Source organism: Temnothorax curvispinosus, unplaced genomic scaffold (genome assembly GCF_003070985.1).
Source record: "Temnothorax curvispinosus isolate PA1 unplaced genomic scaffold, ASM307098v1 QBEX01006657.1, whole genome shotgun sequence".
Lineage (NCBI taxonomy): Eukaryota > Metazoa > Arthropoda > Insecta > Hymenoptera > Formicidae > Temnothorax > Temnothorax curvispinosus.
Window position 1 is genome coordinate 831,253 of NW_020216437.1, and position 8,725 is coordinate 839,977.

An 8,725-nucleotide genomic window follows, 5' to 3' on the forward strand; every position below is an offset into this window, starting at 1 on the left:
GCCAAACGGGCCTTAACTTTTATTTCTCAAATTATTTAAACAGATGTTTATTTCTACAAATGTAGATTAACTTTAATCTCGATTTAACTTAATTACTTGTTAACCTTTTTCTAATTCTTAAAAATTTTTAAATAAATTAAATCGAGATTAAAGTTATATATATATTCTGCATTGGTAGAAATGGACATCAATTGTTGGAGTTATCGAGAATATATATACTTTATTCAGGGGAGTTGATTGTGTATCTTGAAACAAAATGAAAGAATTACAAAAATGAACAGATTTAAGTTTTCGACAAATAAAATCGTATAGATACTCTAGTAATTTTTTTCACTTTTGTAATTTTCACCTCGTATCAAAAGATACACAATCGACCAATCGACCACATGTGGCCAATAAGCATGTTTGAAAGAATTGCGATGACGGCACGACGATCTTCCTCAACTCCATGGTTCGCGCCGCGGTGATCGACGAGGTCCGCCATTTGCAATCGTTCGCTGCATTCATTTGCGTTTCGTTTCGTTTGCTCCGATCTTTCCCGTCGGCTTCTCTCCACATTACGCTTAGCGTCGCCGCTTTGGTAAGGAAATTGGATACTTCTCCGTAACGCACATGTACTAGTATCTCGCTACATCCTACATTAGGGCTCGTTTGTCGACTACGTCACCGAATTATATCGCGGAAGTCCGGCTCGCGATTGCGAGTTTCGGTGATGGACAAGCGTTTGTCATCCGCCACGTCGCTTCGCGGAGCTTTCGATACAAAATAGTATAATAGTATTACGCGTGCTTCACCTGTTATTACGTTTTCCACATTACTTGCTCCACATTGCAAAATTTCTCTACTGCAATGCTGAATTTTTAATTAGACGAGCTTCGTTTAATCGTTCGTTTTTTCACACATACATACATACGCACGCACACGCGCACACACACAACACAAACACATCCATACTCATACATACACGCACCGATGTGTGTATTATTTTATTATCATTGCTCTTGAGACCAAGATTTTAGACTCCTAACTTCTGTTAATGCAATTTTGTGTTATATATAAACAAGATGTGCTTGCAAAGTATATTTATTTAGAATTCAAGATACGTTGAGCTCTAATATCTCGTAGATTTTTTAAATAATTATTTGAAAAAGAAGGGAAAGAAAAGAGAAAATATGAACACAAAGAATTTAAATTTTTCAAAAACCATTGCGGAATGTTCCACATAAATTGGCTTCCTAGTGAGGATGATATCCAAGATTAATTGTTTCCAAATGTTTGTCCAGCATTAGAAGCACAATGTCATTTAATCGAGGAGTGAAGAGGGATTCCTTCGGGAATCGAGGAAATTTCAATCGTGGTAATACCGGAGGCGGTGGTGGTAACAGAGTTGGCAATAACAGCGGCATGGGAAGTAACATGGGTGGCGGAATGAGCGGGAGCGGCGGCATGGGTGGAATGAATCCTTGGGAGAGTGGCATGATGCCTGGCAGAGGCATTCTACCTACGCCCAACAACAATCTCTCCCTGGCATCGCCGCAGGCACAGCTAGCGATCGCCAGCAACCTCCTTACAAATCTACTTCGCAGTCAGCAAGAGTCGCAGCCGCAGGTACGAGGATCGCTTGACGATTCTCCGCTTGATAATTTTGTTTTCATGCCCCGGACTCGATTTTTAATCCCATCATTTTGATCCAGGTGCCGTCTCTAATGAGTCTGGGAAATAATTATTCTGGACCAGGACCGAATTATCCTAATCAACAGAACTATTCCTCCGGACGATTTAACGATCGTGTGGCACGGCATCCCATGAAGAACCAACGTCCTCAGCCATACAATAAGGTAAGCAATTTCGATAGAATACGCGATGCTTTTTTTTCTCAAAGGTAATCTTTAAGCCAAGGTAATCTTTAAAGCAATTCTTTTAACACTTGCTTACGATCTTCTTCTGTATCGTAAACAGGAGTTATAAAATGACAATCTGTAGTCCACGCTTCCTCGCATGGACACAAACTGTCTTTAATTATTCGGAACGTTACAAATTCCCCTTCTTGAGCCGATCGATTAAATAGGATATTATCGCTCACTCGATTAGACACGGCCAACGAAATCACTAAGATATAAATAATTCTTGTTGATGGATCAGCATTGCCTGAAACGGCTTCTAGATATCGTCCATAAAAATATTTCATTAAAAGAGCACTGTTGAAACACGTGTGTTGATTTCAGAATGTAAATCTCAATTTACTACTGGAAGTTCACTGAAGGTTTTTGCAGGGCCGAATTTGAACATTGTCTCACATTACAATCTGCGTAACCAGAGTCTTCTGTCCGCTAATGTGATACACTAAAATCAACGTGGTTGCACTTTATTCAAAACTACTTACTACCACTTATATACACGAGTTGCATATTTCACTTGATTTAACTTCTTCTTCACGTTCATTAGCGTTCACCGAGTTTTTTACTCAAATATTTTTAGTGGCAAAAATAATTATATCTACTTTTTATAATTATGATCGTATCTTATGATCGTTGCGATCGTGCCTGTATATACACGATGCGATTTTCAACTCGAAATCGGGATGCACTCTACAGTTTTCTCCCTTTCCTTCCATACTTGGTGTGGAAATGGAAGAAAGAGCTTCGGTATCTCACCGACTCCGTCCTGCTTCCATTTATCGACTGTAGAACTGTTCTCTCCCTCAAATCCCAAAGTGGTTTCTAGAACCAGTGTCTCGATTTGAGAAGAATCACAGTTACATCAGATACTTCTCATGATGCTTTTGGTCGTTTGACCTCTACTACTTAACTAGATGGGCAATCGAGCCCGAGATGGCCCCGCTGGGCGACGTGGCCCATCCGCACAACAATCTCGTGCACCCCAGTCTGGCAGTCAACGTATGAACGGAAACCAAATACAACATCGCAACGATAAATCTTCTAAACCAATTCCTGCCTCTAAACAAAATCAGACTGCCAAAAAGGAACAGCAGGATGTTAAGACCTCTGATAGCGAAAAAGCAGAACCGCCTGTTCCGAAAAGGTAAGCTCCCGATTACCTGTGATTGGTATAGTTTCTTCAAATTTCAGTAAGTCTCAGTCTCTCCGAACTATTTGCCTAAGTACATGTATACATATACATATATTTTATATATGTTTATTAACATTAGCTAATATATGTTTTGTTGTACCAGTCTCAGAAATTTCTATATATCTCTTATCTGTATCTCTTTCTTTTTATATGTTTATTCTATACTGTCAATGCGATTTAACTTATATTTCACAAATATTGGCCAAAGTGCTAAAATTTTGCTGTTACTTTTCGTAATTTCTTCTCCCTGTACATTCACCAAAACGCATTTTGACGTATAGTGTTCCAATCGGCGATAATATATTATCCTACACTCAAATATAAGATGTATGAGTTACATCTTCCTATACACTTCTATATAAATATTGATACAATTTTTTGATTCACAAACAAAATTTTGTATGAATCGACATGAATACTATGACTTGCCAAGCTACATAGTTAAATTTATAATTGGAAGTTAAAATTTCATAGCAAGTTTAACATGCTCAACTGTTCAAATCGATTACGAAACTTTTCTTGGAACATGAATTTTATCCTAGATTAAGATTATTTGTGATGAACAGCAATGACGTAGACGAGTCCGAGGATAAGAAGCGCGATTGGAAGGATGAGAAAAACACGGAAGAAGCAAAAGTTGAGAAAACAGAAGATGAAAAAATGGAAGATAGCGAGAAAAAGGTAGAGAAGTCCGCAGCGGAAGATTCTCCATCGAAGGAGGCGAAAGATGCGTCTGAGAAAACCGATAAAGAAAACACAAAAGTGACTGGCAAGAAATCGGAAGTTAGACACGCTGAAAGTCGTTACGCCGAAGTTCCGATGAACCATATGTTTTGTCACATTTGCAATAAGCATATGTGGGATGGATTTGTAAGCATTTCATCATTGATGAAATTAATAAATCTACATACTCGCCGAGCAGTATCTAACTTTTTATATTTTTTCACAGTCCTTTGAAAATCACCTACGTGGACGTGCGCATCAGCTGATGATGGAAAAGTTGGACGAGTCGTACAAATTGAAGGTCGATCTGATGAGACACGAGCTGCGAGTTGCCGAGGAGCAGCGTGAACTTAGCTTGAACAACTCGAAACGACGCGGGAAAAAAGTAAGAATCATGTCTCCTAGAAAAGAGTTGGAGGCACATACATAGTAATAGTATTTGTATCTATTTATGATCTTTTGATTGCAGGTGTCTGTAGATTTCAACGTGAGAGAATATTGTACGATGTGCGATCTGAACTTTTACGGAACCTTGTCTACGCATAGAAAGAGCGAGAAGCATCAACAATTGAAAACCTTTTTGCATCCCCGCTGCTTCCCTTGTCTAAAAGAATTCCCGTCTCGCATAGAATACGATGAGCACTGTTTAACACCCGCTCATATGAAGAATGCCGTTCAGTGCGAGGAGCAACGGAAAAATAAAAAGAAAGGTAATGAAGAATGAAAGAAAATGTTTGTTTTCGAAATAATTTCGATAAATTTGAAGAGATTTTTAAATTCATAAATTGTTTTTGTAGACAAACTGGCAAAGGGAGAAGCTGAGGTTCGCACCGCGGAAGACGAGGAGAAAGATGTTTGTCATGACGCGAAGAACGAAAAAGAGGAGGATTCAGAAGAACAAGAATACATCACGGATATTATAGAAAATATAACTGAGAAGAAATTCAAAATACCGTCTTACAAATATTGCCGTCAAAATCAGATCTTTATTGGTATGGATTATTTAAGACAAGTTATAAGTTTTATTTATCTAAAATTAATTTATATAAAAAAAAAAAAAAAATTTGCGCGTTCTCTTTATACATCTATGCTATCTTTATAAGAAATTATATTTATTTAGGTAAATCTATGGTCAAAGAAGTCCAAGGGTTTTACTGCGAGCGTTGCCGAAGGTTTATGCTCTTAGCTGAAGATATGAATGCTCATTTACGCAGCATTACGCACTACCGGAACTTTGTAGCGGAGATAAAATCGTTAACATCAAGTGCGCCAGCTGCAGAATCGAAAGAAACTGAACAAGCTGAGGTAAGCGATTAAAAAAATCGCTTGTAAAGAAAGCTTATTTTAAAAATCTTGGCATCTACCAAAATTCTTGTATTGCGTTTATAGAATGAGAAAAATGTCGAAGATAAAGACGAATCCGATGTACATTGGAAACGTCGTAAGATCAGTCATGATGAAAATGAAGATAATGATAAGCCGAAAGAGCAAGAGAATAGTGCTGATAATGCAAATGTGGCACCGAAGAGATCGGATGGAGAGGAGAAGTATGATCCATTGGAAGCCGATGCCGCCGAATCGGAGGAGGAGGAAAATCGCGAGGCGGAGGAAAATGCGAAGGAAAATGACAAGGAAACTACCGCTAACACACAAGAAAACGCCACTAACACAAAAGATGCAAAAACACCAGTCGACGAAATGTGGACGGATATAGACAATGACAACGATACTGAGATGGGTAATCTGGTCGACGAGGCGGAAGAAAAAGAACATGTGGAACCGGAAAAGCCTTTGCCGAAGATAGAACGAAATCGCAGCCCTCAAGTGAAGCAGTCTAGAGGTCGCGGATTCGGGCGCGGTCGCGGTGGTCCGCGTGCCAGGAGGTCACGGCGATAAGGTAACACCGCGATTTACGAAAATATGAAAGTAAACGCGAGAAAAGTACGTCGATCTAAGGGAAATTCAATTGCGTGTTTCATATTCAGATACATTTTAATGATAACGGATAGAACACATTTTTATCATTGAAGCGTGTAATATTAATGTTATTTATTAATATTGCACACTATATTAGCGTTTAACATTACATGTGAACATATATGATAGTAAGTTCTTAATTAAAAGTTCTTAACTATGAACGACCTATTTCATTAGCACCATGTATCAGAAGAGGGTATGTATGCGCGAGGGATTTAGATTTTTTGTATAAATGATGATGGTCTTTTAGTTACAAGCATGATAATTTTTCTCTGATACTTTGCAATTGCTGACGTTATACAGTATGGTTCTGAAATAGTTGGTCAAAATCAGGGATTGGATTGGGCTCGTCATAAAGATGAAAAAAGTTCCCATAAACGTTGGTTCAAAAACGCATCCGAGATTGCATTATCAACAGCTGCGAAATTATAAGAAATACGCCAAGAATCTTTGAGCGTGTTAGACAGTCAATGGTTAGACGGATGGAAGCGTGTGTTTTAGTTAACGGTGGACATTTCCAACAACTTCTGTAAATAAAAATAATCCCTGATTTTGACCGACGATTTCAGGACCACTCTGTACATGTAAACGATGAAAATTATTCGATATTGCACGTAATTGCGAATATAATTAGAGGAAATTAATCATGCATATTGTATACGATATCAAGAAGCAGGATGTTTTAAAAGGTGAACAAGGTGAACAGATGTCTCCGTCGAAATCTAAGCACGCATCTAATATGATGATATACGCAATCGAAATACATAATGTCAAATTTATATTCATTTATATTATATTAATAGATACCTGTGGTTTGTTCTCCATAAGAATATTCTTATATCATGTATTGATATTAATGATAAAAGGCTACAAGAGAGTTTGCGACCTCATTATGTTCCTAAACAAAGATAAACGAGTTCTCTTTATTTCTTAACATTCGAATTCTTCTTTTATAAGATCACTGGGTTCATAAACGTTACATTTTTCAATGTAATATTTATACATTGAAAGGAATGCTGAAAGTGGTGGTGTTATAGCTTTACAATTTTGTATTTTGCTTTAATCGTATGTATGAGTGTCTCGATCATTTTCATAATAAAAAAATGTTTCTATATATAAAGACAGATCACGATTGATCTGTGCACTCTCATTGTATAAGGATAGGACATTTTAACGAAAGAAGGTTTTTTTTTGTATCTATTTTAAAAATATGCTCTAAAGGAATGTGAAAAAATTAAAACACTATTATATATCGTGGTTTACAATACTGTTCTGTTACAAAGGATGTGGAAGCGGTAATTGGAATGTTAGACGATATGAACACATATGACAGTAGAAGATAAGACGTAATCACATACATGTACTGTATATGTAATATTCATATTAAATGGAATAGTTTATTAAGAATTCAATAGAAACGATCATGTATTAATGCAATATATTTCCTAATTTTATTAATCCTTAGAAAGATGGGTCGACAGAAATTCGTCTACAGAGTCTGTATCCCACTTGTGTATGTCGAGTACATCTTCAACCTTATTTTCCGCGTCGTACAACTTGATGATCGGATCTAAACCTCTTACATACTTTATGCTGAGGTTCTTATATTTTTTCGGTCGGTCGCTTTTGATGAAGGCTAAAAAGAAGCGTATTAATCATGAACTTGTGCCAAATTTTTGTGTTGCAACATTGCACCAATCAGTTCTCGAGTTTTATATCAAAAGTATTTGATCGCACCTTGTATTTGCGGATATTGCCCGAATTTGCACGTGCACACTTCGAGGACAGCCTTAGGATAGCGTTTCGATCCAGACAAATCGTAATCGTTGTCCTTTAGGCAACATTCCTTACATGTAGCACTGGAAATTAGAACACAGAGATTTATACATGATACACTCGGGAGACTCCTAATAAAGTATTTGATGGGGTGGATTTTTACGTACTAAATCTTTTCTAGATCAGATTTGGCAAAATGTTCACAAGTCGAGCAGAGCACGTTGGCTTTATTGAATCCTAGCATCTTGCAATCGTCCGCTGAAAACTCTGCGACGGAAATGTCCATCTGCGAAATTAATCGTTGACGTTATGGCGACAGATATTACAGTGATTCATTCTTTAGATGTATGTTGCGTAATTGCGTTGCTTTTAAATGCGTTAAGAAAAACGCAAGATATTTTGAAGAAAAGGAATTTGGGTATATGACAGTATATGATCAGTTTATTATGTGCAAAGTAATATTTTCTGTCTTACTTACCGCAACAATGAACAGGAGTAAAACCGTATGTAAATGATTCATTCTGTCGCCTCGTGTACCTAACTTTTTTAGCAGCAATGAGCACCAATATTTTATACAATTTTTGTCCTCTAGGGGGAGAGATCTTATTAAATGCTCCTCGCTTTTAACTACCTATTTGGAAGATGAAACACGTTTTAACAACTTCACAGTCAGTTTAATGTTCGCAAACTGTAAAATTTAATTTTTTTTCCTTAATGGCGAGTTAATATTACCCAAATCCTGCGATAATAATACCGAAAGAGAGTGTGAGATTCTCAGACTTTCACAGAACTTAACATTGTAAGAATCTTACAAAAATTTATTGCTATCTTCATTCAGAAAGATGTGATTTTTTCTTTTTGCATTTTTAAGCGAGCACTAGGATAACGTGAATGTTCGTCGTTTGTTGGAAATATTCGCTTGTAGGTATTGTACATACGTGTGTTTTTAATGTATCCAGGTAAATATAACCTGAAAGATCGTTGTGGACTGTGGACACCGATTCGGAGCAATTCGGAGTTTGCAGCGAAGCGCTTACACGATACGCCAACAGAGAACGCTGTAATATGTGTCGACACTGCCGACGCGAAAAAGAATTAGAAAATATTTATAAAAGATGATTTTTGCAAGAAGTTTTTCAAGTTGCGTTCCGTTCAGTCG

General features: G+C 37.2%; 2 protein-coding genes across 4 annotated transcripts; one reads left to right on the forward strand and one right to left on the reverse strand.

The window, feature by feature from the left end:
* The first annotated feature begins 464 nt into the window (after positions 1-464).
* Positions 465-7,197, forward strand: LOC112456124 (zinc finger protein on ecdysone puffs-like). Its single transcript, XM_025018456.1, has 10 exons — positions 465-580; positions 1,284-1,608; positions 1,695-1,838; positions 2,813-3,042; positions 3,657-3,960; positions 4,040-4,198; positions 4,283-4,523; positions 4,611-4,805; positions 4,934-5,118; positions 5,203-7,197. The coding sequence occupies exons 2-10, from the start codon at positions 1,297-1,299 to the stop codon at positions 5,707-5,709; spliced, it is 2,277 nt and encodes a 758-aa protein (XP_024874224.1). The 5' UTR covers positions 465-580; positions 1,284-1,296; the 3' UTR covers positions 5,710-7,197.
* A 19-nt stretch (positions 7,198-7,216) lies between these two features.
* On the reverse strand, positions 7,217-8,669 carry LOC112456125 (selenoprotein F). 3 transcript variants are annotated; one of them, XM_025018459.1, is made up of 5 exons: positions 8,537-8,669; positions 8,045-8,197; positions 7,734-7,852; positions 7,528-7,649; positions 7,217-7,426 (listed from the first exon to the last, which is right to left on the reverse strand). In XM_025018459.1, exons 2-5 carry the CDS (start codon positions 8,084-8,086, stop codon positions 7,245-7,247), a joined length of 465 nt encoding a protein of 154 aa, XP_024874227.1. In that variant the 5' UTR covers positions 8,087-8,197; positions 8,537-8,669; the 3' UTR covers positions 7,217-7,244. The 3 variants fall into 3 exon arrangements, with proteins under 3 accessions (XP_024874227.1, XP_024874226.1, XP_024874225.1); XM_025018458.1 differs by having other exon boundaries at positions 8,505-8,598; XM_025018457.1 differs by lacking the exon at positions 8,537-8,669 and adding an exon at positions 8,379-8,498.
* Between the last annotated feature and the right edge of the window lie 56 nt (positions 8,670-8,725).

Excerpts from the sequence above, each read along its gene's own strand:
- LOC112456124 (XM_025018456.1), top strand. The coding sequence starts at position 1,297 with ATGTCATTTAATCGAGGAGTGAAGAGGGATTCCTTCGGGAATCGAGGA. Across the intron at positions 4,199-4,282 it reads CGAAACGACGCGGGAAAAAA|GTGTCTGTAGATTTCAACGT; the intron begins GTAAGAATCATG and ends TTTTGATTGCAG. Across the intron at positions 4,524-4,610 it reads ACGGAAAAATAAAAAGAAAG|ACAAACTGGCAAAGGGAGAA; the intron begins GTAATGAAGAAT and ends TTGTTTTTGTAG.
- LOC112456125 (XM_025018459.1), bottom strand. The coding sequence starts at position 8,086 with ATGAATCATTTACATACGGTTTTACTCCTGTTCATTGTTGCG. Across the intron at positions 7,853-8,044 it reads TACTCCTGTTCATTGTTGCG|ATGGACATTTCCGTCGCAGA; the intron begins GTAAGTAAGACA and ends TTAATTTCGCAG. Across the intron at positions 7,427-7,527 it reads GCAATATCCGCAAATACAAG|CCTTCATCAAAAGCGACCGA; the intron begins GTGCGATCAAAT and ends GCTTCTTTTTAG.